General features: G+C 43.4%; 1 protein-coding gene across 1 annotated transcript in view; it reads right to left on the bottom strand.

The window, feature by feature from the left end:
- Nucleotides 1-15,868, bottom strand: part of GRK5 (G protein-coupled receptor kinase 5) — a 162,250-nt gene that overhangs the window by 83,996 nt on the left and 62,386 nt on the right. Inside the window, exon 2 of the mRNA XM_074159142.1 lies at nucleotides 9,080-9,175. Coding sequence (XP_074015243.1) covers nucleotides 9,080-9,175 — 96 coding nt within the window. The remainder of the gene's footprint in view (nucleotides 1-9,079; nucleotides 9,176-15,868) is intronic.

Below are 15,868 nucleotides of genomic sequence, written 5' to 3'. Positions count from 1 at the left end.
CCTCAAAAGCCAGAAATCAAGGGCAATAGGATAATAACGTGCCATATTTGGACTAAGGCAATTTATCTGGGGTCTCACCTCAGATGTGGATTTACAAGGAGTACGAATACCAACCTTGTTAACCCACAAAACAATTTGCAGTGCCTTACATTATATTTAAAACTGAAATCCTGTATTTACATTCATTTTATTGTCCATTTGCATTGTCAGGAAAAAATAACTAAACCAGTAGAACTGAAGTCCACAGATCAAGGACCTTCACAACAAAGGAAGAAGAACATCTCGTGCCGAAGAAGTACACTTTGTGGCAAAGAGTGCTTCAGTAAAGTAAGTGCTACAAGGATAGAAATAAAATTGAAAAAAATAAGTACAAGATTGCTTTTATATTTTGCAAATATTCAAGATAGCATATATATAAAATGTGACTTTTTCTTCACTCAAAATATTTTATAGACTTTGGGGGACTTTCATAAAAATAAAGACTAACACTTATTTTTTGGTTTTAAGTAAAGAATGAGATGATGTTTTTTCTCCTGCCCCTTTTCCACCAAAGAAGGGCACGGAAGGAGGAAAAAAAAAAAGGGAAAAAAAAAAAAGTGTTGGGTTTCAGGTTTCAACCAGAATAATAACTCCACTTTTCATTCAAAAAGCCATTTTTTTTTTACAAAATGTTTCAACCAAGGGCTCAGTCTCTTACGTTCATCCTCACTGACCTGCAGCATTTCAGTGTGGCGTACTTCTAGCATGACTGTTTCTAGCAAAGCCTAAAACAAAGCCCAGCCACAGTCCTAGAGGCACCTATGAGAACTTGCAGAAGCCAAGGCAAAATAATGTTTCCTCTACCAACTACTCCAAATGAGCTACTTTCCTCGACAAGCACTAACTTAGGTTAATCCCATCCCTCCCTGAAAGCCTCCAGGCTTTTAGGGTTTGGGGATTCATTCATGCATCCCCAAACACGAGGATTTCAGGCTGCTCATCCCATGAGTGCCCTTCACAGCATCCCTGTGTAGGTCTGGCAGATCTTTTCTCTCTCTTTTCCTTCCCCACAGCTCCCTCCTCGCATTACAAGAGGGCTCCTGCACAATTTAATGTAAGGGAAACTTTCTCACTGACTCCAGCAGCGCTGAACTGAGTCAACCAGACCAAAGGCTTGTGTTACCCTGCCACCTTCTCCTCATCTCTGCCAGTAGCAAAGTTACAAGTGAGTTCAGCGGGGAGAAGAGTAAGTTTTTATCATTAATGTAGCCCTAACTCATATTCCCCATATCCAGCAAATGCTAAATTGGTTTTAAAATAAATTTCCTTAACAACCAAGTACTACTATTTAACAGGACCCGTGAGCACTTCTATAGCATTTTACAATTCCAAATCACTGCATAAGTATTAATTAGCCTTAATGACTCATATTACCTAATAAGATAATGAAAAACCCTGCAGCTCACAATATCTACTTCTATTTTCAGTGAGAGATGAAATGGATCTTTTAAAAGGATATATTCTCTTCTAATTCCTTTTCTGCATATCCTGCAATGACTTTTGGAAATAATTCAAAGTGTGTCATGGATTATTTTTTTCTTCTTAATTTGTGAAGACTAATTTATTGCACCAAATAGAGATTTATTTGCCACAAAATAAAAACATAGAGGTTTAGTGCTAATATTTCTCCCTTAGGAGGCTTTCTATTGAATGACGACTGGTGTGGACTCGCTGTTAGGTGAGGAGATGTGGATTTGCTGCCTGTTCTTTACGGAGAATAGCAACGTCTGTCTTGGTTTCTGTCTGGGTTGCCACTGCCAAGGTAATACTTGATGGATTAAGTCTTGTGAAATAAATTCTGTAAATAGAATGTGGGCTGAGATCATTTCAACTCATTTCCCCTGCGTCCCCTTCCCGTCCTGGAAGCTGTCAAGTACAAGCAGCCTGCAAGCAGCCTGTTCGCCCAGTGTTAGTTTTGAGTCTCACTAGATGCATAAACCAGCTTGTTTTTCACATACTTTCTGTGACGGCATTAAAAAAAATTTGCAAGCAAAAAAAAAACCCTGACCCTTCTCAATTCCACCCATCGCTATAAACTGGATACAGCTAATCTTGCAAGGGCACCAAACATTGCTCTGTCCATCATTAGGGCACGAGAAACCTATGTTTATGATAGAATTATAGTTGAATCTGAAGGATTTTAAAGAAAGGAACTGAACCAACTGTGGGTTTGTAAACAAACAATACGGTTTTGACGTCAGCTGTATCATTTCATGTGCTGGAACAGTTTCTATCATGTGGCCAGTTCCTGCCCCTGAAGACTACCTAATTTAATTTAGATGTATTCATGATATGGGACAGCACGTCAAATCCAAGAAACTACAGGGTACCAGTGAAGAGAAGGTCTATGCTGGAAAGATTGCATAAGCTGTACTTCGAAGGAGCAACAGAGACCTTTTGGCTCAAGGAAGAAATGGGAAAGTTGTGTCTACTGTGGAAGAAAGAAAAAAAGGAAGTGAGAGGGAAGTGTAGAGAGTGGGGACTGTCAAGGGGAAGGACTTTGTTTCTTCTTTAGAAATAAATCAGTTTGAGGGGTTTTGTTCTACATTAATGTTATCCCAAAAAATCTGCACAACTTTTTTCAGAGCAATAAATCCTATCCACAGCTTTTGGCAGTTCTTCTAATTTTGCTTTCAGTCCTTCTTGGGTTCCTCTCTCTCTGGTCACCCCACAGACAACCGCCATGGAGGACAACTCATCCGGGGAGATTTTCTCTTAGGTACTGCTCCAGCATCAAAGGGACCATCCACAGCACAGCACCACGACAGCCCTTGAGCCCTGGCACAATAAGTGTGACCCCAAGGGGCAATGCAGAGCCCCTGGGGTAGGAGCTCCACTCCATCCCCCAAGCACAGGCAGCCTGGGCTGCTGACATACACCGCCGTGAGGAGCTAACGCTTGGGTGACGCAAGAACACCGGCAAGACACCACTTTGCTATTGCTGACAGTGACTGAAATATATCTTATGCTGCAGTTATCTAAGGGCACCGATGTGGGAAAATTTATTTTCATGCAAAGCACAATCCTGATTGCTGAAAAAAAACCCATCTGTTGTCAACTGAATTTAAAGGGATTCCTTGTTTGGACAAAAAATTATTTGTGAGACTATGTGTTTACCAGGTTTGGCCTTAAATGATATGAATTTCTCTGGAAACATATTTCAATGAACAGTATAACAATGATACAGTATGTTGTCTTTTTTTTTTTTAATAGATAGTATTTTCTACTCCACTGATTCCAGTTCCCCAGGTTTGCAGGAAACCTCGAGCCTCCCAGAGGTGTTGTAGAGCTCCATGCTGGGTACTCGGTTCTGGCTGTATGTACACACACCCCACCAGCATCTTCCCAACACAGCTACCTGTATGCCTGCACATTTGTAAAGAGAATAGGAGACAATTCCCCTTTCTGTTATTTCATGCCACGGAATCCTGACTACTAGTTGACAAACTATTTCCCATAAAAATGTAAGTATTTTTCCAAGGGAATCTGATGCTTTCTACAAAAAAAAAAAAATAATTTTCTCAAATGCAAACTCTAGTTTTAGCCAAAAACATGAGACCAGCCTTAGGTGTAGTATTCAAACTGATACTGTAAGACAATCATAGAAGTTATAACCAGTTGTGCTTGGTTATTTAGAGTGGAAGCCAAGCTGCAATTCTCTCCTTTGATCTATTTGTTGGCTGCAGGATTACATTTCTAAACCTTGCTTTTTAATCACTGTAAACATCAGAGCTGAAGAATTTGGTGGAGAGAAAATTGGCTACTTCTTTGTGGTTTTGATCAGACCAGGCTTTTGATGCCTTCTCTTTTCCAGTTTCAGTGCCCGAGCTGTACGAGTGACACCACCCCGCAGGCTCAGACCCTGGGATCCACACATGCCCTTCTTTCTTTGCCTACATCTCCACTGTTCCTCGAGCGGATACACCCCCCGGGTCCGACACCATCCCCAGATGAAGTGGGGCAGGATGTCACACAGACACATCATCCTATGATGAACATCGATATGCCACATTGTCACGCTCGTGAATAAGGCTGGAAACTCACACTTTTCCTTCTCCAAGGGCCCCTCACCCATGCGCTCATCTCTGCAGCGCTGGCAAACCTCTGAAGCCAAGGCACCTGGGAGGACTTCATGAAAGATGTCCCAGCACCCTGGAAAGATGGACCCAGCACCCAAGCTACCTTTAAAGGAGATACCCAGGGTATAGTAGCAGTCTTTCTGCCACAGGATGGAGCTCAGTGCAGGCTGCAAAGCATTTCTAGGAAGTGGGATAAACACTCAAGCATCTCTCTGTCACTGATGTCCATGCTGCTGCTTCTTGATTGCTATCAGTGCCTGCGCTGGCAGCTCAAAAAAGCTCATTTAGGTAGGTCTGAATCCCACTGCAGAGCCTGTACTATCAATACGCCTCCAGGGAGAAAAATTCCACAGTAACTGAAAAAAAATCAGGCAGGTGAAGGTCTTGATCATGTCTGAAAAAGTACAATACAAAAAAAAGCAGGGGGGGGAAATGAACCAGCTTTTGGAAAAAGTGAGCATGTGAACTCCGTGGCTTCGATTTTGTCCCACTTACTCGGTTCATCATCTCTACAAAGTGTTTCTCACACAGAAGTGTATTTTTAACAATGCTGAAAAGAATCTGCCAGAATTGGAAGCTCTCGCTACTTTTACCCTGGATAAATGGGATGCAAATGTCACGTGAGAGGTTAAATGGCACAGGGAGGATTTTTTTTCTCTTTTTAGGTCAAGTATGGCTAAATTAGTATTAATGGAACTGGTCTTTCTGACTGTGAAATCTCACTGAATATAAATATTTAACAAGAGAAATCATCAGAGTTCTCCTTCTACCCAAGTACAATGCACAACCAGAAACTGCTTTACTGAAGGAGTTAAAGTTTTCTGCAATAATGCAACAAATCACTCCATGCAACAAACAGCACATTCTGTGGCAGTTTCCCCACAAACTTCAATCTATGGGGAAAAAAAAATCGTGATTTATTATATAGCATTTGGACAGTTGCGAAAGAAAATTTGCCAAAGATCAGAATAATCAACTCTTTCACCCAAGCAGTTTTTTTATGGAAGAAAAAAAGCATAGAATGGGTCTGAGCAAAATAAATAAAAATTCCACACTTTTAACCAACAGAACCTTTTGCGTCATTCAGAAATATTTACAGACATCCAGAATCTTTTATCATCAAAAAGACACTCTGGTCTTTAAAATTACAACTTTTTCTTATATTTTTGTTTACCGATGGCCTTTAAACTAGTGGGTATCCCTAACTTGTGGCATCTCTTCATGCTGTGTTTGCCAAATGCAGGAATTTTTAAAGCTGCGCCTGGCTATTTTTTCCATTCCCTTGAAACATCTCTCTTCTGCTAAGCTGTGAATTTTCAAGATAGCAGAACACCATCTACTCACAGCATCATCCACCACGTGAGTCACTGTCACTAGTGCCTCAAACACCAGTTTTCATCGATTGAAAGGGTCGCTAGTGGCAATATTAACCTGGAAATGGCTAGTTGTTTTAATACAATTAAATACAGCCGGGAAGAGGGCTGCAAATAGAAACATCCATTAGCCATGCATAGTATACAAGTTTACATATACAAGCCTCTTTCAGAGCCCAGTAAAGGTATTAACGTAGCATCCCTGTTCCACTTGCCTATTTAATTAGCACACAATGAAGGCCACTGAATTTCCCCGCAAAAGGTGTTGCGTATTTTGGACAAAAAAGAAAGGAGAAAAGAAATCGCTTTTAAGTGCAATCCAAAAAAATAGCTCCTTGGCTAAATGGCACTTTTAATAGAGATGTTTCCAGTGTTTGTTTATTTATCAAAACACAGTGTTTTGATTTTTGTTTCTGTGCACAAGAAGGAGGGGAAAAAAGGGCTTCACTAAGCAAGTCTTTCAGTCAGACACCAGATGATGGATAGTCAAACACAGAGTCTCCTGTAAACACAGAGGGAACCAAAAGGTATGAACTGACTCATAATTGTGTCAACACAGGTCGCAGACCCTTGGTTTATTTCAGCCTTCCTGTTTTTCACAGATTTCTTTTCACACCACGCTATTTTTTTTAAGACACAGACTCTTTTCAGTACACCTTAGTGGGGTGCAAAAGCACACACGTTTTTACACCAAAATGTGGGTATCTACACACACAAGTAGGCTGTACTGCCACAATTACATCAGCAACATTTTCCATCAATGGCTTACGGCTGCGTTAAACTGAGCCGTGCCCTTCTTCACAGCAGTCCATGCCCACTCTAAATCAAAAGGTCGTCCCATCCCTGCCTCCAGCTTTTCCGCGGAGGCTCTTGGGAAGCATCCAGGAAAGAGGAGTACAACAAAACCTCAACAGCCTCGTCCTCCAGTTCATGCAAACCCTCTAAGACTCGGTGTGATTTTTTTTCTTTAACATGTGGCAAAGTGGCAAGACTGTGTCTGACCAAAAGTGCTGGGAGGCTGACACACAGCAAAGAGGTCTGCGAGGAGCAAAACCTACCAATATTTGTCTTGATCTCCAAACACACTGAATTGAGGTTGTAGCCTTTTCCTTGTATAAAGTTGTTCTTCTCTGCTGGTTGCCATAGAGATCGGAGGAAAAAGCCTCTCTGGGGTCTTTATTTCATTATCAAATTTGATTGACGCTGACCAGTGGGCTAAGGAGTTGTTAGGGGAGGGACTGATGGGCAGATACACCAAGCATTGGATCCCCTGCAAGTCATAGAGCCGTTCAGCCAACCAGTGGTTCAAGGCTATGTCAGTACATTCCCTCACAAAATCAACTGCAGAGACACCTTGTCACCTGAAATCCTGAGATCCTTATAAAGGACTTGCAGAAAATAATGAATGGAGATGAGTTAAAGCCAAGGGAGTTGTTCTTCATAGAATCATAGAATCACAGAATGGTTCGGGTTGGAAGGGATCATAAAGATCATCGAGTTCCAACTCCCCTGCCCTGGGCAGGGACATCTCCCACTAGACCAGGGTGCTCAAAGCCCCACCTTCCTGGGCAGAGATAATAAAAGAAGAGGTTTAAGGCCAGACTGCAATGACCAGTACGTGGCCTGGGATGTCCAAGAGCCACATTGAGCCCAGTGGAATGAATCTGCACATGCAACAGATCCATCCTGAGCACCTTGGATCAACCACAGACGTGCAAATGGATTAATGCTATGGACCCAGAGAGCCTGGCTCATCCAAGGTGTGCCAGATCCCCTCCACGAGCAAGGAGAAGTTTATAAACAGTGACTGTTTGTCCGGGATGTTTCAACCTCAGCTAGATTAACTGAAAAATGGTAGAGCCAGCAAGGACAAATGACCTTACTCAGGCTAAGCAGTGCTTCATTCCTTGCGTAATCACATCCAGCTCAGCGGGAAAGCTACTCAATAAAAGTCAGGCTCCCAGAACAAGGATTTGGCCCTTATTTCCCATTGTGTAAAAGCCAGTTGCTAGAATTCCCAATCAACAGGTAATGTTCGCAGTGAAGCCAAATCCACCAAGAGCATTACAAGGTCTCTTTCCCTGCTACTTCACCAATTCATTCACAAAAAGAAATCAAACAAATTACATTTAGGACAAAGCTGACATCAAAAAAAAAAAAAAGCCAGAAACTGCATTTCAGAAACAGAAATCATTGGCAGACTTGACTTTTTAAAGACTACTCATTTTAAGATATTACACCTTTGTAAAGAGCAAGCATTTTATCAGGTGCCATTTTCCCCTACAGGAACAAAGATTGATAGAACAACGGGAAGAATTCCCTATGCAAGTTACAATATATTAAGTCAGATTTGCTCCCAGCAGGTTCTGTACCTTCACAAATTGTTCCAGGGTTTGTATGTCTGTAGAGTGACCACAAACTGGGAAAACCTACTCTCTTTCTCCTGCTTCCCCCTACTTTCTTTACCTCCTTTTAGCTCTGCAGCAGAAGACGAGGGAAGAAAAATTTACTGAAGGAGACCATGAAAAGAGTTTCAAAACACTCCATATATTTTCTCTGCATAAACACGCTGTGAATTTTGAATGTACATAGTGCCAGGGCACTGTCAGTCAGGCCCCAGGAGTTCACCCAAGTTAGACAAATGATGCTGCCGCTATCTCAGTTGTTACAGTTTCTTGTCTTTCATTCATTTATTGCCAGTGGCTGGATTTTATGTCAGTGTAGGGGAGGAAAGGAGCCTCAATTGCTGAAGTTAACCTCTTGTGGTGAGATCAGGAACAGTGGGCTTTCCAGTGGAGAATTCACAAGGAGATAGCTGTTAGTCTAAATTGCCCAGGCAGCAGTCGAAAGAATGCTGAATTTTGGCAGGTATGAGCAGGAGAAATGCTGTGTTATGGAAATGGCCACTGCAAGCTCCATTCCAAATCGGTAGTGTTTGGTCCACATTGATAAAACAAAGTGATTTAAAATTTTTTTTATATGTCCTATAAAAAACTAGACGAAATTGTGTTGTGGTTTGAATAGAGGATGGTACTGCTGAGCAAACCTGCCAGGCAGAGGACAGTGGCTGCCGCTTCGAACATTTTATCCAGAGTATAATTAATATTAACCTTCAACTACATCAGCACTCTCTCTGCTTTCATCAAGTCTCATTTCCTCCCTGATAAAGAGCTACTTATTACAAGGGAATGAAGGATGTGATGAGGGGATTAATTTCTGAATGTCCTTTTACAGCCACGTTGGCCCTGGTAGGTACCAAGTCAAAGCACCTGCCCCATATGCCAGGTACTGTCTAATGGTGAAGTCCCTTTGGCTCCTAGAGCCTGGGCATGCAAAGCAAAGGGCCTGGCCACTGCTAGCCCCAAGCCCAGCCTTGCAACTGCATTATGCCAGTCCTTCTGCCTAATCCCTTTAAGAACCAGAAAATGTTGAGTTTGCACAGCAGCATCGTGGGAGGTATATGCATCGCACGCCCATCTCTAAACTGATTCCATTTAATGATGAGTATCTTTCATGCTGTTCTGCTGAACCAGTTTTGATAACCCATTTTATTTATGCAATATTTCCAAAGAAGGGAAAAGCTCTTACCTATTGTTCTTCGGAGATCTTCACACTGGCTAATGTGAGGGAATTTCAAGATTTCCTTCCACTTTTTGCTTTTGCCTTTGCGTTTCCCTCCACCCCCTGCAAAGAAAGAAACACCAGGATTAGATTGCTTTGGGGACTATGCCCAATCCAGAATTTACCAGCCCAGTCACGTTTTTTATGGATATCATTAATAATTAAAGCTGAGACGTTGTGGGTAGATGTACAGATGAAGTCTGAGCTTGTCTGGGCTGAAACAGACCAAAGAGATGGCATCTGGCAGATCATCAGCTTGCTAAAAGTTGGGAGTTCAGGCTCGTGGCCCACCAGGTCCAGTTCAGTTGACACTGCCGAACTCATGAGCATCTCCCACATCATCTCTGCCCCAATGCCTCAACCCCAAGCCATTTCATGAGAGTCAAAGAAACTTGTAAAATTGCAGCTCACACCTTTTCAACCTGGATCTCCTCATTCTGGTTTTGGGATTCCATCCCAAGAGAAACTATCCTCAAGGTGAATTACCAAGCTGGCTTCCTCCAGCTCTGGCGGGACCAGTCCAAGACCCTCAGCCCCTCCACACTGATGAATCTCCCTCAACAATGTCCCTTCATTAATACCCTGCTGCAAGCATCACTGGCATCTCTAGATGCCACATCTGAGCTTATCCAGCCAAGCCACTTGCTCTTGGTGTCACTCTTTCATGCTGCCCACACTTGCCTTGTCTCCCCTTCCCTCCACTCCACATCCCCATTTCTTTTCCCCCCTTTCCTCTTCCTCTAGTTTCTCAGTTCTTTCTTCTTCTTCACTCCCACGTGCCCCTTTCTGCTTTGTGTCAACAGTGCAGCAAAACCAAACATGATTCACCTTCATGTATTTTTTAAAAAGAACCTTTGAAATCTACTGGCTTGATTTGGACCTTTCTATTGCTGTTCCCAGTGCCAGACCCTTTCAGCCACATTCTCCAGTGCAATTCTCCCCGTTCTTTTAAAACTTGTGACATTTGCTTTCCTACTTTAATAGCTCAGAACCCCAACCAGCTCAGGATGGGGGACTTGGGCACCGACACAGCTGTCACAAGAGCACCACAGCTCTGAGGGTCTGCCTCTGGTCCACTGCTCCTTATTTGCAAGGAGGATGCCTTCTGCACTGGGCTCTGACCAGTAAAGGTGGCGTTTCCAGCATACCTCCCTTTGGGCACTCAGATCTGAAGCCACTCAGCCTAAGAGGATTTTTCTTGTCTTTTTTTTTTAACTGTAATTGGGCACTTTTTTACTCCAGCCCTCCCCTGGGTTTCTCTTTTATGCCTCCCCATTTTTGATGCTGCCACATTGGCATCACTGCAGAGGGCAGGAGATGTGGTGTGGTGCTGGGGGTTTCATTCCCAGCTCATGTGTGTGTGTCCGTCCTGCTCAGAGAGGATGCGCAGCCACCGGAGAAAGAGTATCCCCCTGGACACAAAAGCCCAGATGCAGACTGAGATTCTCCGAGTCGCTGTATTTACTGCAAGTCAGTCCCTGCACACAAAATCTGATTCACTCGAGTCTATTCTACGTGCGCTGGCACATCAAATGACTAATTCAGAGCTGAGTTAATTCTGTAGAGGGGCTGGTAGAGTCACAATTGCAGACTGAGGGTGTGTTGGGTCCTACATGGATTTCAGGCTAAATTAGGAGAACGTTGACTCAAAAGGTACCAGACCATTACAGAGAAAACACGAGCCTTGGAAAAAATTGTGAAGCATTGCTCTCTGTGGGGCATTTCTGATCACACCTTCGGCGCAGGAGTGTTTCTTCTGCATCTCACCTTTCATTCCTCTGCTTTTGGTGACCAATGGTTTTGTCATTGCAGAGCTTGCCTTGAATTATTTTAAACTCCTTATTGACAGGAATTTATCATCTGTCTACATTATGCAATGGAGCGCGGAGATATCTGCACTAGCCATGAAGCAACGAGCTTGTTTAGACTATCAGGAATACAGCTATTCCCTTTCCAGGAATGATTGTCCGGCAAAGCAGAGAGCTGCGACAGCCTCCATGCTGTGCTGTATTACGCAAAGCAAATGGACCCTTTGGGTCTATAATGAACTCTTCTTCAGCCTCCCCTCTTCAGTGCATCTCAAACGCTGCTGCTGAAGTCATTTCCTCTCCCATCCCTCCAGTCACAGTATCGGAGAGGCTGTCTTGATCTCTTCTTGCAGCACGTGCCACGTGATCTTGCATGCTGAAGGTCTTAGGCATGCTACAAGGTGCTGAGAAGCGTTCTGTGGGCTGGGGTGGGCACTGTGACGGTCTGTTCACTGACTCTCCTGGAGCTCACAGCTCTTCTGTGGTCACCAGTGACCACAGGGGTTGGATTCAGCAACTTGAAGTGTCCTCCATTGGCTTTTGCTTCCCTGAGAGCCCACTCCGGCAAACCTGCACAGCTGCCCCTGCTTGCCAGGCTGCCATCTCCATTCACCCCTCTTCTCCTCTTCCAGGGGCCTTCCTGCACACTCCTCGGTGCTCCTGCCCTTATGTCTCATCACACTGCACTTACACTTCTCTGCCCCCTCCCTTCACACGCTCCTCTGGGGAATGATCCTTCCTCCAGGAATTCCCATTTCCTTCTCTTTGCCAGTCATTCTCTTTGGCTGCATTTTCTTCCCTGAACTATTGCTTCATGTTTTTCCTCACACTCATTTTTCTTGTAAACTTTGAGTTCTATGCCTTAATGCCAAACCTCCATGGGAATTAAATGAATTAAATATATATTTGTTAGCACTGGGGGAGGGATGGGAAGGAAGAGGAGGGCAAGAAGGGAGGGAAACAGCTGGGCTGCTGTTGCAGCAGAATGATCCCTCTTTGTGAGCCACAGGGTTTGAATCTGGCTTTCTGGATTCTTTCCTCAGACTCCCAGCTCCCAGAGCAGCTCATCCCACCTCCACGTACAAATATGCACCTCTCCCACTGCAAAGACCCACTCTGCTCTTTAAGGGGGCAGGCAGGAGCTCTCTGCTGAAGGTACGAGCAGACACTGCAGGCAGCACAAGATGCGTGCAGCTGCTTGGGCAGTGGTGCCTGCTGGAACGGGATTTCAAATAATTTCCGGACATGGGAGGCAGCAGGAGTAAGGCTGCATCTACTCAACGCTGGTACATCTTCACCCATTGAAGGTCTACCCTCTAGATCAAAGCACTGGAGATTTCAGAGCCCTCCTGCTTCTCCAGTCACCTTTACACAAGTCCTCGCAAAATGTTTGCGTCTTTAGCAGCATCAAACCATGCAGAGCGCTGCAAAATAGCCCTTTGCTCTAAATGACAGCTCTGAGATCTGTGCAGAAATGAAACGATTCTGCTAAGCTGGGCCAGAATGCTTTTCAAACCCATTCAATGTAAAATACATATTGATATATTTACATTGGATGATGTATTTCTGACATTAAATTTCCATCAAAACTAGAGAAGGGCTCTGCGGTCCCCTGTTACAACCGTGGTCGATACAGCCAGTGTGTTGCTTCTCTTTTGTGGCCATCCTCCAAAAATAAGCAGCCTTGCCTGATGAATCATTTGCTCTTAGCTGAGCGTGAAGTAGCGTTACTGTTTTGCCTGTGACGTCTTTATGTTAAAGATTCTGATCAACCGCTTTAATCGACCTGACCTTTCCGCTCTCAGCTTTTCTTGTGGAGCCAGCAGTGTTTGCTGGCTCCAAACGTTAATTCTAGGGGGTCTGAAGGACATAATGCAGTGCGACAGCTGAGACAGGGTAAATTGTCTAGCAGAGCTAAAAGCTAAAAGGGGAGGTTTCTCTGAATAGGTCAGTAATTGTGCAGGTTGCAAAGGGAAGCTTTTCACACATTGCCTTGATTGCTGCCTTTGCACTGTCTGTTCTGGACAGAAGGATTCACAACCTTCAAGGCAGCTTCTCAGAGCAAGACTTGACAGATGTGCCATGTTTGAGATGTGAGTTCCATCACGTGGTGTTGAAGGGTCTGACTGCTTTAAAATTGTGGTTTGCTGATGATGACAAAAGGTGAGCTCCCGGCAACAGCATGAAATCTCAGCTCCATTCCCTTGCATGAACTTAACAACTCAGTGTTTGAAAACTGAGGACTGAAGCTAATTCTCTAACATGTCAACCAGTCCTACAGGAAACAAAAGCATTTGCTCTACATCCTACCTACTGAAAAATACATAGCACTTTTCATATCATCTTATGATGCCAGACGGCAAATCTAGCTCTGATCTCTGCAAGGAGAGAGACAGAACCAGAGGTACATGTGTAAAACATTTGTGAGCACGAGCTACGCTTAGCCTTAGGTGCCTACTTTTTTTGCATCCATTATTCAGGTTATACTTACTCTTCTAATACCCAGAGGAGGTAGGAAAGTACCTGCACATCATTAAGCCAATGAGATATTAAGTGGCTTGTCCAAAATAACATGAGAAATCAGAGATAGAAGCCAAGGCGTCTAGTTGGGGGTGTCCCTGCTGACTGCGGGGAGGTCAGACTAGATGACCTTTGGAGGTCCCTTCTGGCCTGGACCAATCTATGAACCTATGAATGTATGAGAATGTTAATCCTGCTAACGACAGGATCAAGCCATGCTCCTACTCAGCTGATTAAAGATATTTCATAACATAGGGTTTAGCATAATGATGGGTGAATTCATCCCAGCATCATGCCTGTACCATATTCTCTTCATGCCTCATGCCACCACCCAAGGTGGCTTTGAAGCATGGCTAAGCTGGCTTCATACTTTTGCTCTGTTCTTGCCCAAGTTGATGAGCGTCCATCACACCTCCCGCTGCCAGGCCTGGCTGACCCAGAATGACCAAATATTTCATTGCCTTCAGCTGTATTATCTGCAATCTGGTTAATCCACAATTTAGGTAAACTATACGCAGATCGTTGAAGGACGACTACAGTTTGCGTCTTCCGTTTCGCAACAGTAGCCAGGCTCTCATCCAAATCCTTCCCAACATGAGCACGGAGCTCTGGATGCTCTGATTACAAAACCTTGATTACACAGCACGTGAAAGCAGTGAAACAAACTCCAAAAAACATTAAAAGTCCAAACATCATGGTTAGTATCCTATTTCCACTCAAAAGAAGTTTACATTTCTTCTCCTCTTCCTCTTGCCAGTCTTCCTTTACTCACTCTCTCCCATCAAAGCGTACGCAGCTTTATGGTATTTATGGAATTGCCATGTTAGATTAAACAAATGGTCTGTCAAGCACAGGACAGACCACAGGCAGCTTCAGAGGAAGATCTTAGAAAGCTGTTTCTAAAGTATTTGGAAATCAGGAACGTTTGCCATACACTATTAATTAGATATGGCTAACAAAGCATGAAGGTATATTACTTCCAAAATTTCTTTTTCTTTTTTAAAATCTATGCTATTTAAATTCAGGCTGTTCTTATGCTCCTGGTAAATGCCCTGGACTGTTGAATGTCCTTTTGTCTCATGTGGGTGTGAGTCCCAGAGATTAATTGCATATTTGTGAAGGAAAAGAATACCAATTTTAAACTGCTTGTTTTCCTGGAGTGTCTTTTCCTAATGAGACAACATGAATAAAACTTATCAGCCCATCATTTTCCGTTAAGAATTTTTCGTATCTAACACATCTAGCCTCTAAAGCAAACCATTTCACCCTTCTTAGACCTGCTTCACATGGAAGTTCACCCAGATTCATCAGTTTTCTTTCATATTAGTCCCACGTACACTCAGCTGTACTAGCAAATAAAAACAGTTTGTTTTCAAAGAATGGAAGACACTGCTTCTCTCTGCCCTTCATACTGCCCTTCTCATCTGGGAAAACAGAAAAAAACTCAGGAGCTCTACTTTAATCTTACAAGATCTTAGATGATACTCCAGACTAACTTGTGCTTAAACAAGCACAAGACCATTAGGAATCTCTTTATGAATCCCCTTTCATGTCACCCCAAGGAAAAGGAGAAGAGTAGGAGGGCTGGATTTTCACAAGCAGGTAGGTGTCCACCATCCACTGGGATGCGATGTTTCTGCAAACCAGTCTTTAGAGGCTCTCATTTATAAGATACAACAAAAAGTCCACAACATGCCCACAAAAGAGAATCACGTTACATAGCTCCTCTCATCAATGCTAATCTGCCTTTATCTCCTGCGGCCTGTGCTGATGAACATGACTCTCTGAATAGTCACAGACCGTGATAACGGTTTTGGGCCCATCACCCCTGCTGTCACGGCATGTTTGCACATAAATCATCTGGATGCTGCTGCAAATACATAAGCCTGACAACCACTGTGTAAACCATCCCATTGCTTTTTGGAAATGAACAGCAGATGTATTTCATGTTTACGCCTTCAAAATCACAGAGATGGGAATTTCATAAGCAAAAATGCAAGCTTCTCCCCAACAGCGTCAGGCTGGCTTTGGAATCTGGTTGCCAGAGGACCAGAGGGCAAAACATTTTGCAGACAACTGGCATCTAAAGTCCTATTAGTATTGGCTTACAGAAGTCACTGTTCATAAACAAATAAGTATTGCCAAAATATCTACCTATTATTTAAATAAGAGGTCAAGCAGTACTGTAAATACCGATGAGTGGCAGAAACATGATTTTAGTAACACATTTTATATGTTAATAATAATGTGTATGTTAATAACACGCTTTAATAATACCCACGGCCCTGAAGGGACAGCAGAAGCTAAGGGATCAGTCTTTGAAGACTGATCCTCAGGGCTTGACTATCATATGTCAAGGCCATTTTGGTACAACTCTAGGAATATAAAGAAGTCTTTACAGAAGCTACCTTTATGCCTGGGCAGAGCA

The sequence above is a fragment of the Numenius arquata genome, chromosome 15 (assembly GCF_964106895.1).
Source record: "Numenius arquata chromosome 15, bNumArq3.hap1.1, whole genome shotgun sequence".
Lineage (NCBI taxonomy): Eukaryota > Metazoa > Chordata > Aves > Charadriiformes > Scolopacidae > Numenius > Numenius arquata.
Note: the sequence above shows the minus strand (reverse complement) of the source record. Positions and strands in the feature narration are given on the sequence as shown.